Below are 13,501 nucleotides of genomic sequence, written 5' to 3'. Positions count from 1 at the left end.
GAAGCTTGCCTTTGAAATCCTTAAATCGGGAGTCATAAAGTAACACCCAATCCCCCACGTGAAACATCTTGCTCTTGATAAATTTATCATGCCATTTCATTCTTTGTTGTGGAACGACAGTAGTCTTTTGGACAGCTACTGATCGGATCTTGTCCAACTCATTCAGCTATTCCAGTCAGTGTTTCTGTGCTTCTCATAGGTCTAGGCCTACTGATAAAGTTGTTCTGAGCGTACTGATCTAAAATTCTACCGATGATCCGGATTTAAACAGGAACGCAACAAATTACAGAGATAACCATATACACAAAGATGCAGCGGAAATAATACTTCATTTCATTAATGGAAAATACTGAAATATGCTTACAAACAGAAATGGCAATAAACTAGCTAGGGCGATGGTAGCTTATCTCTGAGAAGAGATGTGATGGCTACATGCCTCTGAACTCTGTTACAATGAGGCTCGAAGGCCTATTTATTGTTGAGAAACAATGGACAACCCTTAACATTCCAAAACCTAACCCTAGGAGATGAAACGTCAAACTGTGGGCCCCGTTTGGGTAAATTGGTACATCAACTTCCCGGGGTCGTAACTTTGGCATACGATCTCCGTTTGACGCGTACAATAGCTCGTTAGAAAGATCTATCCGAGCACTACCACTTTGGGAAGGGCAACATCGGTCCATGGACCCATGTTGCCCCCAGATTTCCCAAAAAACGTCGTTTAGGGCCTCAAAACGGCTCCGGAAATTCAGGACCCGAAAAACTGCTAAAAATAGTAAGTTGTGCTACAATTAAGGAAACTGAAAATGCTGAGAAAGACAATGGTGGGGGTCCAGGTGTACTTGGCAGGTGGCCACCAATATCCACCTGGATCAACCGAAAACAAGGGGGATTTCCCATAGACTAACTCAAATGGTGAAAACCCGGTTGTGTTCCGCCATGTTGTTCTATATGCCCATAAAGCTTCTGGAAGTTTCTGTGCCCAGTCTTGGCGATGACTTGCTACTGTTTTTGTCAAGATATTTTTGAGTATCTTGTTTGTACTTTCTACCTGTCCATTCACTTGGGGATGATAAGGGGTTGTCACTCTATGTTTAACCCCGTATTTCTGCATCAGCTTCCCTATCATGTGAGATGTGCACTGCGCCCCTCCATCCAACACAATTTCTGTTGGAGTACCGTATCGAGAAAAGATTTCTTCAAAAAGAAAGTTTGCCACTACTTGCTATGTTGCTCTTGCGACCGCTTTGGATTCTACCCATTTAGTCACATAATCGGTTCAGACCAAGATGTGAGCCTTCTGATAAGAAGGTGGATTGAAAGGTCTAAAAAAAGCAATGGCCCATTTCTCAAAAGGTTCGAGGACTATCTAGGGCTATAGAGGCATTTCATCTGCTTTTGCAGGTTGTCCCATCCGTTGGCAACTATCACATCTACGGACATAATCCTGAGCATCACAGAAGATGGAAGGCCAGTAATATCCCATTTGCAGCAATTTATGGCCTGTTCTATTATCTGCAAAATGTCCTCCATAGGGACTGTCATGGAAGGCCTTTAATATCTCATAGATGTCATCCTCTGCACACAACGTCGAATCTGTTGGTCAACCCCTGTATGAAAGAGATACCTTGCCATCCATGAATATTGGGTACTATGATGAATAATCTTCCTCTGATCCTTATATGACAAATGACGAGGCACCTTCCCTGTAGCAAGATAGTTAGCAATATCTGCATACCACGGAGTGTTAGCAGAAACTGCAAAAATATGTTCATCTGGAAAATTATCTTCAATTGGTGTATTCTTACCATCATTTTCTATCCTAGACAGGAAATCTGCAACCACATTGTCCTTCCCTGGTTTATCTACTATAGTAATGTCAAATTCTTGTAGTAGCAAAAGCCATCTTGTAATGCGACCAGGGGTAACAGGTTTATTCATTAAATACCTAATAGCTGCATGATCAGTATGTACAAAGGTAGGATACTTGGTAATGTAGTGTCGGAATTTGTTGATGGCATAAATGATAACAAGGAACTCTTTTTCAGTCATTGTGTAATTTAATTCAGCAGGAGCCAAATTCTTACTAACATAGTAAACTGCATATGGTACCTTGTCCTCTTGTTGTCCTAATATTGCACCAACCGCTGTTTGGGAAGCATCCGTGTGAATGTGGAAAGGTAATGCCCAGTCTGGCCCTCTAAGGATTGGAGCGCTACAGACCAATTCCTTGATTTTCATGAAGGCTACATCACAGTCATTTGTCCACACAAAATTTGCATCTTTTGTCAGCAATTGAAAAAGTGGTTGTGCTACTTTAGAAATTTTTTATATAAAACGTCTGTAATAACCAGCACAACCAATAAAGTTGTGTACCTGCGTGGGTGTTTTGGGTATCGGAAAGTGTAGAATTACCTTTATTTTAGCTGGGTCCATCCGGATTCCTTCAGCCGAGAGCAAATGTCCCAGAACAATTCCTTCCTCCATCATCATATGGCATTTTACCGTACTTAAGGAGACACACGCCTATATGCACCTTTCAAGAACTTTCTCTAAATTTTTCAACCCTTCTACAAATGAATCCCCATATGGAGTAAAGTCATCCATGTAAATTTCAACACTATCGTCCACCAAATCAGAGAAGATCCCCAAAATTTCCCTCTGGAACGTTGCAGGTGCATTACACAGGCCAAAAGGAAGGACTCGGTATGCGAATGTTCCCCAAGGGCATGTGAAAGTGGTTTTGTCCTGATCTTCAGGAGCTATCTGGATCTGGTTATACCCACTAAATCCGTCTAAGAAGGAGAAGAACTTTTTGCTAGCCAATGTGTCCAGAACTTGGTCAATAAATGGTAAAGGAAAATGATCTTTCTGCGTTTCCTTATTTAATTCTCTATAATCCATGCATATTTGCCATTTACCATTTTTCTTAGGGACCATTACTAATGGAGAAACCCATTGGCTATCTGAAATGGGGTAAATAAAACCTACGTCCAGTAATTTCTGAAGTTCTTCTTTCACAACATTTTTCAATGCAGGGTTCATCCTTCTTTGAGGTTGTCTCACAGGACGACAATCTTCCTTAATATATATATGATGGGTACATAAATTAGCAGGAATCCCCTTCCCAAGCGAAGGCTTCTTTATGTTTCCGAAGGACATCTACAAGTTGCTTCTTCTGGGATTCTGACAGGTCAGGGTTAATGTTCAGGGTCTTTCCTGGTTCTAATTCCACTGGGATACTTCCATGGGGTGCATCTACGGGTAGCTCCTCTGATCCTTTTGCTGTTTCAATAGTTTCCTGTGTTTCACAGCTTAGGATGGATTCTAGGATTTGTTGATTTGGCTCTGAAATAGAGCAAGGATCATCCATAAAGGAGGTGATTACATCATCCTCTAATTCCATTTTTAACTAGAGGGCCTGCCCAATAGTAAGGACTAGTCTTAATTCCTCATTTTCCATTTCAGGCTCCTTCCTGGATAAAATTTTCTTGCCACCTGCTAGTTTTGTGGATGGGTTTGGTTCTATAGGTGGGTATAACACTAAATTATTAGTGTTGTGCCCATTTGAAATGACCATGTGCCCTGAACGACACCCGATGTAAGCATGTGTAGTAGCCAACCATGGCCTACCTAAAATCAGGGGATGGCCGCCAACCGAAGATTGTTTATGTAAGACAAGGAAATCTATGGGATAGTGCCATGAATCCACTGAAATTGTTACATATTCTAAATTCCCTACTGGTTTTACTATAGATCAATCTGCCAGTTCTAACACTGTAGGTGTATGTTTCAAGTTACGAAGACCTAATGTATGCATAGTTTCAGTGGTGATAATGTTGATGGCAGCACCCAGATCTACCAACACATTCAGAATTTCTACCCCATTAATTTGTAATGTCATAATTGGGTTCCCTGGATCTCCATACTTTACAGGCATTGACTTTCCCATCATAAAATCTGATAATTTTCCCATGACATGAATAGTAAGGGGGTCTTTGGATTTCTTTGCAGGTTTCTTTGAACAATATTCCCTAAGAGTCTTTGCATATATCGGTACATCCTTCATAGCTTGTAACAAGGGAATTTTGACAAATAAGTTCTATAATTCACCTAATAAGTTGAATTCAGCTTGAGGGCTTGATTTACTCAAAGTCAGTCTCTCTGGATAAGGTGGTTCAAATTGATGTTGTTTTGCAGGAGGCATTTGGTTTCTACCAATTTGTTTTGGTTCTTTATTAATTAATTATGATCCCTTACCTTCACTATCAAGTTGTTCAATGATAACTGGAGGAGGTTGAACATCGACTGTCCACCCTGATCGCAAATTCATTTCATACAACTCTGTAGTTGAAATTTTATACAAAGTTAGGTTAAGAGTGGCGGTTTGATGAACTCCCTTATTATTAGGATTCGGGTTAGGTTGGATTGGAAGCTGGAGATAGACAGGTTGACTACCAGGAGGTACATTAGAGGGCAGTTGAAGTCACTATTGTGGCATCGGCTAAGGAAATTGCCCAAGAGAGGATCCTCGCCAAGTTGGAGCCCATGGAGAGCTCGAACTAGCTTGAGGGTTCCACTACTGCCAAGGTGGAAATGGGTATTATGGCCACATGGGTGGATAGGGCATGCACTGAGGATTTATATGGAATTTACTGAAACATTAAGATGGGTCTGTATACATACCTTGGTTTCCCATTGGTGGTCGAGGCTGCCATGGATTTCTAGACCCCATGAGGTACAGTTGCTCTGTGTCTTCTCTTGTCCCTTGAAATACTGCTTTCAGGCCTGGCAAGGACAGGCATGAGCTTGTTGCATGATTTTAATTCACATATTGCACATTCCTCCATGGAGTTCAATGGACATTCCCTCTTTGGATGCTTCTTTCTACACTTCAGGCAGAATATAGCCATGGTCCTGTCCAATTCCAGCTGCTTCTGTTTTACTTGTAGCATATCCATCTGTGCCGATAGAGTACTGAGGATATCCATTCTCAAGTTGTCTAGCAGGTTTCCAATTTCTACCTTCATAACACCCCCACTAGATACCTTTTTTGAGCAAATCCCTTGTCTGCTTCTTGTGAGCCCCCTCGAGAACTGAATGCATAGTTCGCAGATAACCTCGAAGATTTCCTTAGAGATGTCTCCCTTTCCTACGATGTTCAACAATTCCAAAGAGTCCTCACGAAAAGCCCGGAGGAGGATAATTTTTAAAATCTCCTTATCCAGGTCGGAGTGACCTGACCTCTGTAATGTGTACTTAAATCGTTCCACACAATCTTCCAAGCTCTTGTCTTCTTTTTGTGTGAACTTAAAAAGTTCCTCCTTGATGTTCTAGGATTTGCAGTAATCCTGGTATTTTTCCAGAAAAGTTGTCCACATATCATCCCATGTTGAAATAGAACTTCCTCCAAGGCCCATGAACCATCACAAAGTTGTCCCTTTTAACGTAGCAGAGAAAAATTTTAACTTCTGGATATTCGTCATGTAGTCATACCCTTGGCACACTATGTCAAATTCGAATAAAAATGTGTTGGGGTCTTCTGAAACAAGCCCACAAAAGCTTGGTAAGGCTGCTAATGGGATAGGCTTTGTGGGTGCACCAGCTCCCAGATCCCCGATCGGAAACTCGATAGTGGAGGTTGTAAGAGCCATAAATATCCTCCAATAACCGCTGGTTATTTCAACAGGCTCTGTGGAAGATGGTCGAGGGTTCCTTACCACTCGATTTCGAGTTGCTTTGACAGCACTTCCCCAGTCCCTTAGTGATGCGAGTGCCCCTTTGTTTCTTTCTTCTGCATCCTGAGGACTTGATCCCTCAGCTACGACCTCCTTTCCATTTCTGGAGTGGCTTGACCCTGTCGATGTTCTGCTTGCAACCTCTTCCCCTTCTATTACCAATGTAAGGTTCCCCTGGTCAGGTATACTACTGGATGTCTCCTCAACTGCTGGGGGGGCCTGCTGTGTCGAATCACGAAAGAATGTTGTAGAAAGCATTGGTTGATCTATTTATTGTCCCTTAGATTTTACTCTCTGTGCACCTAGCCTCACAGTTGCGTGAGAGGATGCTTCTAATTCAACTTTTGCTATAATTTGTTGGATGTAAGTCTTTCTTCCCAAGTTTAGTCCTCCCCTCTTTGGGGCTCTTCCTCTGCCCCTCTTATTTGGTTTTGTGTTAATACAAATGTTGATATAATAGAAGGTCTTGGTATCAACCTCCAATGCTCTAGTCTCAAAGTAAGGTGTCAAAGGATCATTCCTTCCCCAAGAGCTTATGAAAAGAGAGAAAGCTAACAAAAACAGGAATCTAGGGTTCAGGACCCGTAGTAGGGCGTCGAAGGACTCCTCCCTCCCCAGGACAAGAACCAGGAACAACACACACCTCCAAGAAGACGTAATACTTCCAGATTTAGAGCAAGGCGTCAAAAGACTCCTCCCTCTACAGGGCAAAAGCTAGGGTTTCCCAAAATTAAAACACACAAGGATTTGAAAGAAATAAATCTAACTTCGGGCCTAGAGCAGGGTGTCAAAAGACTCCTCCCTCCCTAGGACAAGAGGTCGGCCCAATCAAAACAGGGAAGCAAATAAAAACACGTAGAAAGAAACACCTACGCTTAGGACTTGGAGCAAAGTGAGAAAACTCGTTCTCTCCCCAGGACGAGAGATTGACCCTCTGGTTGGTCCAGATCGTGTCTTGCACCTTGTTAGCCTCCCCGACAACGGCACCAAAATGTTGGTGGCCAGGTATGAACAATCTATTCACCCTTTTTCCTACATTAATTTATCAATCCAGGTGCGTATCCTTTCAAGGCAACACGTAAGGTATATGCAGGGGCAATATTACCATCTGTTAACGACCAAGGGTTCGTGATTAAGATTCAAAACATTGTTGTAAAACTGAACTAGCTACAGTACTCAAGAAAAGCAATTGCAAGAATTAACAAGCTGTAACAACAACCATGAAATAATAAATAACACACAACAGGAAATATGCAACACCTGATCAGAAGAGCGGGCCTAGCTCTCTGATCAGGGTTGCGTTAATCACAACGAAGAATGGAGCAGCAAAAGAGATGATATTTTATTAATCTGGAAAGAGCTATTACAATATCGATGGGGAGTCCCCCATTTACAGGAATAACCTGTCTTTTATACACAACAAGGGAGAACAACATCTTTCCCCAAAACCTGGTAACCGTATACCCAGAAATATACATTAGTTCAAAATGGCACCAACACCAGATAAACAAGATCAGCGAATGGTCCAAGAATGGTTTAGGGATCTATGACTCTAGCTACGCAGCTTCCTTATGGCTGGTCGTTGTTGTGAATTATGGATCTGTTGCGGGATGCTGAAAGATTGGTACCTGTTCTCCAGAAGTTGTGGTCAAACATATGTTTTAGTGTTGTGAATAGGTAAAACCCCGCGACTTTACTTCATTAATAAAATATTCCAATAGACAGGAAAGGGGTAATTACCTTGCAGATTTAGCATAGTAAACATAGGTGAATAAGTGCAAAAAGGACAAATAGAGGGATGGAAAGGCAACAGAAAGATAGCCTGATTTGGTGCCCAACACATGGTGTTAGAATACACATCTATAACTACATACAAGTAATCATGACCTTTCCTGTCCTGTCTATAACTACATACAAGTAATCATGACCTTTCCTTGACAATGGAAGACCTCCTACAAAATCCATTGAAATACTCTCCCATGGACGTGAAGGTACCGAAAGTGGAGTGTATAATCCTAATTTCCTATTGCTAGGCTTACTTATTGCACACAAAGAACATCCTCTAATGAAAGGAGATATATTATCAAACATGTGTGGCCAATAAGAATACATTTGGAGATTTTCTACTGTCTTTCCTACACCAAAGTGTCCAACAATCAATGAAGTGTGTGCCTCCCTTATGATATTGTTTTTTTCTCCCTGTGGAATACATAACTTGCCCAAGTGATACAACAAACTGTTATGTACATGGTAATCTAACTCTTCAATTTGGTTTCCTTGCCTCAAGCTTGCATACACATCTTGAAAGTCATTATCATATGCATATTGCTCAATGTAACTTTCATGTAAAATAGAATTGTGCTTAAGTAAAATAGATGAATTTACAATAGGCCTAGAAAGCATATCAACTACCTTATTGAAGATTCCCTTTTTGTACTTGATAAGCAAATGAAACTGTTGTAGAAAACTCATCCATCTGAAGTGTCATGATTGCTGCAACTTTGATGTGATTGTAAGTATTGCAATGGTTGATGGTAGGTATGGATAATGGTCTCCTTCCCCATCAAGTAGTGTTTCCATTTTTTGACACTTTGTACCAATTCGTAAAGTTATTTGTCATAAGTGGAATAGTTAGTCACAGCTCCATTAAAAATTTCAGAATGATATGAAATGGGCTTACCATGCTGCATACGAACTGCTCCCATGGCATAATCACTAGCATTGTTTGAATCTCAAATGGCCGTCTAAGATCTAGAAGAGACAATACCGGTGTTGAACTGATCTTTTTCTTTAAAGCATCAAATGATTTTTATTGTACATCTCCCCAATGGAAGACTTTCTTGACACTATTAAATGCATGTATTGGTGTTGCAATGGAAGAAAAATTAGCAATAAATTTCCTCCAATATTGTGCTGCCCCTAGAAAGCTTCTTACCTCTGTAACTGTATTGGGCTTGGGCCAATTCAGAATGACCTCAACCTTAGAGGGGTTTATCTTTAGCTCACCTCCTCCAACAATGTGTCCCAAATACACTAAATAATTCTTGCCAAATTCACACTTCGACATCTTTAAAAATAATTGTTCTTTTCTCAAGACATCAAGTACCTTGTTTACATGCATGACAAGTTCATCTCTGGATTTGCTGAATATGAGAATATCATCTATGTAAACAATGAAAAATTCATCTAGGAATGGTCTCAATACATCATTCATAACTCTCACGAAATTAGCTAGAGCATTTGTAAGACCGAAAGGCATAACAAGCCACTCAAACAATTCTTGTTTAGTTTTAAATGCAGTTTTCCAAATGTCCTTTTCAACTATTATAACTTGATGATAACCACTTCGTAAGTCTAACTTAGTGAAATACTTTTCATACCTCAATTGGTCAAGCAAATCATCAATTATTGGGAGTGGATAATGATTCTTTGTCGTTATTTTGTTTAGTGCATAGAAATCCACACACATGCGCCAAGTCCCATCCTTCTTTGGCACCAAGACAATAGGTGAACCACATGGAAAAGTAGATCGGCGTATGATACCTTTGTTCAGCAATTCTTGAATTTTCTTCTTGATTTCCATTCTCTCCATAATCGAAATGCAATACATGCCAATGTTTCGAAGTGGAACATCCTGTTGTAGTTGTATCTCATGCTGAAATCCCCTCTTGGGAGGTAACCCCTTTGGTTCCTGAAACATCTCGCCATGCTTGCTTACCACATCAAACAAATCATATTTTAATTTTTCATCACAACCGTCAAAAGATTCATAATCAATATCATTCTTTTTCTTGATCATGAGAAGCACGAAGTTTTTACTTGCATTTACTAGTCTCTTCATTTGCCCTACATTAACCAAAGAAATGTTTAACTTTTTGCGATGGGCTCTCACAATATACCCCACCCAATCCTTGAGCAAGAGATATTTGTTATCATGGCGATAAAATACTTCTTTCCTATCATACAAATAAGGACTTCCCAAAATTATTCCTGAGATGTCAAATGGAACTACATTTATCTCAACTTCATCAATGAATTTTTTAGTAATGGAAAACTTGAATAAGAATTTCCTTGTAACCTGATTAGGGTTAGCAACGGCGGGACTGCACGAGGAGCAACAGCTGAGATCAGGGCAGGGGGGCGAGCTCCCTGCGCTCAACCAGACCAGTGACGGCATAGAAAAGTGGAGGGCAGGTTCATAAAATAGGGAGGAACTGAAAGACGCCATGGCAGAGGAACTAGGGAGGGGAGAGATCCCCTCCTACAAAAACGTAACGGCGGGAGAATCAAGTGGAAGCGGACTACAAAGAGACCCAAAGGAAAATAGTAGAGAAGCGCCAGTAATGGGAAACCGATGGCAAACAAGACTAGGGGGCAGATGTCTTCCCAGAGCTCTGAAAAAACCCAGGTTCGTAATTCCGAATAACAAACTTGAAGAATACAGATACTATATGAGAGACCATGCTTTAATATGTAAGTTTGTAGGGTTTTGGCCGTCCGAAAAGGACCTGTGGAAGTGGATACAGCAAAGATGGAAACCGAAAGGGCATATAGATCTGAAGCTAGGGGCAAAGGGATTTTTCATAGTTATATTCTCAAATCTAGAGGACAAGGAAAAAATCTTTGGAGGAGGACCGTATTTCATGAATAATGTTGGTTTATTCATGAGGCATTGGGAGGACTGCTACAATCCAGACCAAGAAAAAATGTTATCGGCGCCCATCTGGATAAGACTGTTTGGCTTACCAATAGAGTTTTTGGACCCTGAGATTCTTGAAGGAATAGGTAATACAATCAGATCATTTGTCAAAGTAGAAGAGACCACAAAAAGAGGGAGGTATACATCCTATGCAAGGATATGCATATACATGAATATATCAGAACCTATACCGGAGTACATAGAGTTATAATACCATGACGAAGTCTGGCAGCAACCGATGGATTATGAACACATCCCCTTCCGTTGCAGAAGATGCCATGAATATGGCCATCTCTTCAAACAATGCCCATTAAATTCCGCAGAGGAAACATCAAAGAAAAAGAAGAAGAGAAGAGGGGGACAGAAGCTACTAAAGGAGGGGAGGAGGATTTTCAAGAAATCCCCATAAAAAGAAGACCGGGGAAACGGACGCCAAGAATGCAACAACCTGTCAAAACAGCGCCAGTAGAATGCCAAAATAAGTTCAAAGTCCTTCAGGAAGAAGAAGGTGAGATGGAAAAAGCAGAAAGCAAAGAAGAACCTATGGAATTAGCTAAAGAAGCAAAGGAGACAGACTTAAACCAGAAAAAAATGGAACAAGAAGGAACAGAGGAAAATATGGACATGCCCGTTGAGCAATCTCAGATGGAGATTGACTTACAAAAGGACAGTGGAAGTGATGAGGAGCGAATAATGAAAAGACTGCTACAGGAATGGAAGAACCTGGATGAGAGGTTCATACCAGAAGACCAAAAGCAATTGTATAAAGAGATGTTCCAGAAATACAAGGAAAAGAAAGGAACCCTTCTGGCAAGTCAACTGGAACAAATAGGAGCGCAAGGAGCCCAGAGCATGGGATTGGGCAGTACTGGCAAAGGAGGCAGGAAAAGAGGGAGACGGCCAATGAGCGAAACCATTCAAGTGGTAGGGGAGACGTTGGTAAAATCAGGTAGAGTTATACCTCTTTCAGAGGTATTTCAACAACCATCCAAAATTTTAAAATGACAGTCACAAGTTGGAACATCAGAGGTCTTAATAGTAAAGGAAAACAGAGGTATCTGAAGGACGGGCTGAAGAAAGAAAAACCCAATATAATGATAATCCAAGAAATCAAGATTAGTTCCCAAAATTTAGAAGAAATAATGAGAAAACACAATATTCATTATGAGGTAATGGGTCAGGACGCAGCAGGTACGGTAGGAGGGTTGGCAGTCCTTTGGAACCCTGAAGAAGTGCAATTCAAAGATTGGGTAAGCCTTCCCCGAATCCTCTCAGGTACTTTTAGAATGATAGGATCTTCTGAGTGGATACTCATCACAGGAGTCTATGGCCCGCACCTATCAAGAGACCGCAAAAATTTCCTTCAAAACATGAGAGCAATCCGAAGGATCGTTCCAGAGATTCCGTGGATTGTTGGGGGGGACTTCAACATGATTAAAGCCATAGGAGAAAAGAGAGGAGGATAAAAAAGATCAGACCAAGACATGGAGGCTTTCGGTGAAATGATAACGGAGCAAAGACTGGTTGATATTCCAACGATAAATGGGATCCATACATGGAATAATAGAAGAGGAGGCAGAAACCAAATAGCATCGAGACTGGATAGATTCTTAATATCGGAACAGATCATAAACAGGGACGTATTTGTAGAATCAATGATCCTTCCTACCATGGGCTCAAATCACTGGCCCATCAGATTGGAGATAGACATCAATAAGAGCCCTAACAAACGGCCCTTTAGGTTTGAAGCCTTCTGGCTCAGGAATCAGCAATTCATGCCGAAGGTGGAGGAATGGTGGACTCAGAGCCAACAAAGAGGACGAAGCAAGATGCAAACCTTTCAGTTAAAGCTCAAAGAACTCAGAGGGAAAATCAAAAAATGGAATAAAGAGGAGTTTGGGAACATATTCACGGAGAAGCAACGATTAGAGAAAAAAATGGAAGAGATGCAACAAAAAATTATAGCAGAAGGCCAAAATGAGGAAAGAAGCAGAGAAGAGGGGATATTGATTAGCCAAATAGAGGAACGGAGGAAACAGGAAGAAATATTATGGAAACAAAAGTCTCGGATAAACTGGCTTCGAGAAGGAGAAAAGAACACAAAGTTCTTCCACCAAGCCATGATCCAACACAGACAAAGGAACAGAATTTTCTCCATTAAAAATGACGAAGGGCAAAGAATAACACAGCATGAGGGAATTGAACAGGTCCTAGTTGGGTATTACAAAGACATTCTGACCGAACCCCAAGTTGACAGAGAAGAGGCTATAGAAAGGGTCTGTAACGAAATCCCAAAAATAATAACAAGGGACCAAAACATGGCCCTAATGAGGGTAGCAACATTGGAAGAAGTGGAAGATATAGTGAAAGGAATGAAAAAAACAATGCCCCGAGACTTGACAGATTTACAGCAGAATTTTACCAAGCAGGCTGGAATTTTCTTGGACAAGACATTCTGGAGGTGGTAGAGGAATCTTGTAGACACCAGAAGGTATGTCCGGGTCTTAACTCTACTCTGTTGACTCTTATTCCTAAATCTGCAAACTCAGAAAATGCCCAAGGTTTCCGGCCCATAGCCCTTTGTAATGTAATTTATAAAATAATTGCTACGGTAATGTCTAAGAGATTGAAACCAATTCTTTCTAGTATAATCTCCCTGGAACAAACTGGGTTTGTGGAAGTGATCCATTCTCTAAAACAAAAAAAGGAGAGGGGAATGATGATAAAATTGGACCTATCAAAAGCTTATGATCGACTAAACTGGAAGTACATTAAAGCAATTCTTATGGCATTTGGTTTCAGTAATAGATGGATTGACTGGATCTATAACATGATATCAACGCCCAATTTCTCTATCCTTCTGAACAGGACGCCAACTTCGACCTTTAACGCCACAAGAGGGCTGAGACAGGGTGATCCCTTATCCCCTTTCTTGTTCATTATAGCGGCGGAAGGTCTAGGAAGATACTTCAAGAAAGATATGAGGGAAAGAAAAATCAAGGGACTGAGGCTATGGGGGAACAACTTACCTATTACTCATCAGCAGTTCGTTGACGACATCATG

General features: G+C 40.9%; 1 protein-coding gene across 1 annotated transcript; it reads left to right on the top strand.

The window, feature by feature from the left end:
- Positions 1–11,921: 11,921 nt before the first annotated feature.
- On the top strand, positions 11,922–12,905 carry LOC149223656 (uncharacterized). The gene has a single exon (XM_089387966.1). It carries the CDS (start codon positions 11,922–11,924, stop codon positions 12,903–12,905), a length of 984 nt encoding a protein of 327 aa, XP_089244092.1.
- The last annotated feature ends 596 nt before the right edge of the window (positions 12,906–13,501 follow it).

The sequence above is a fragment of the Pinus tabuliformis genome, chromosome Q (assembly GCF_031772625.1).
Source record: "Pinus tabuliformis cultivar Carrire ecotype Pingquan chromosome Q, CPIR1, whole genome shotgun sequence".
NCBI lineage: Eukaryota > Viridiplantae > Streptophyta > Pinopsida > Pinales > Pinaceae > Pinus > Pinus tabuliformis.
This window is presented reverse-complemented; position numbering and strand designations above follow the sequence as displayed.

Coding starts and splice junctions, on each gene's coding strand:
- LOC149223656 (XM_089387966.1), top strand. CDS start 11,922: ATGGAGGCTTTCGGTGAAATGATAACGGAGCAAAGACTGGTTGATATT.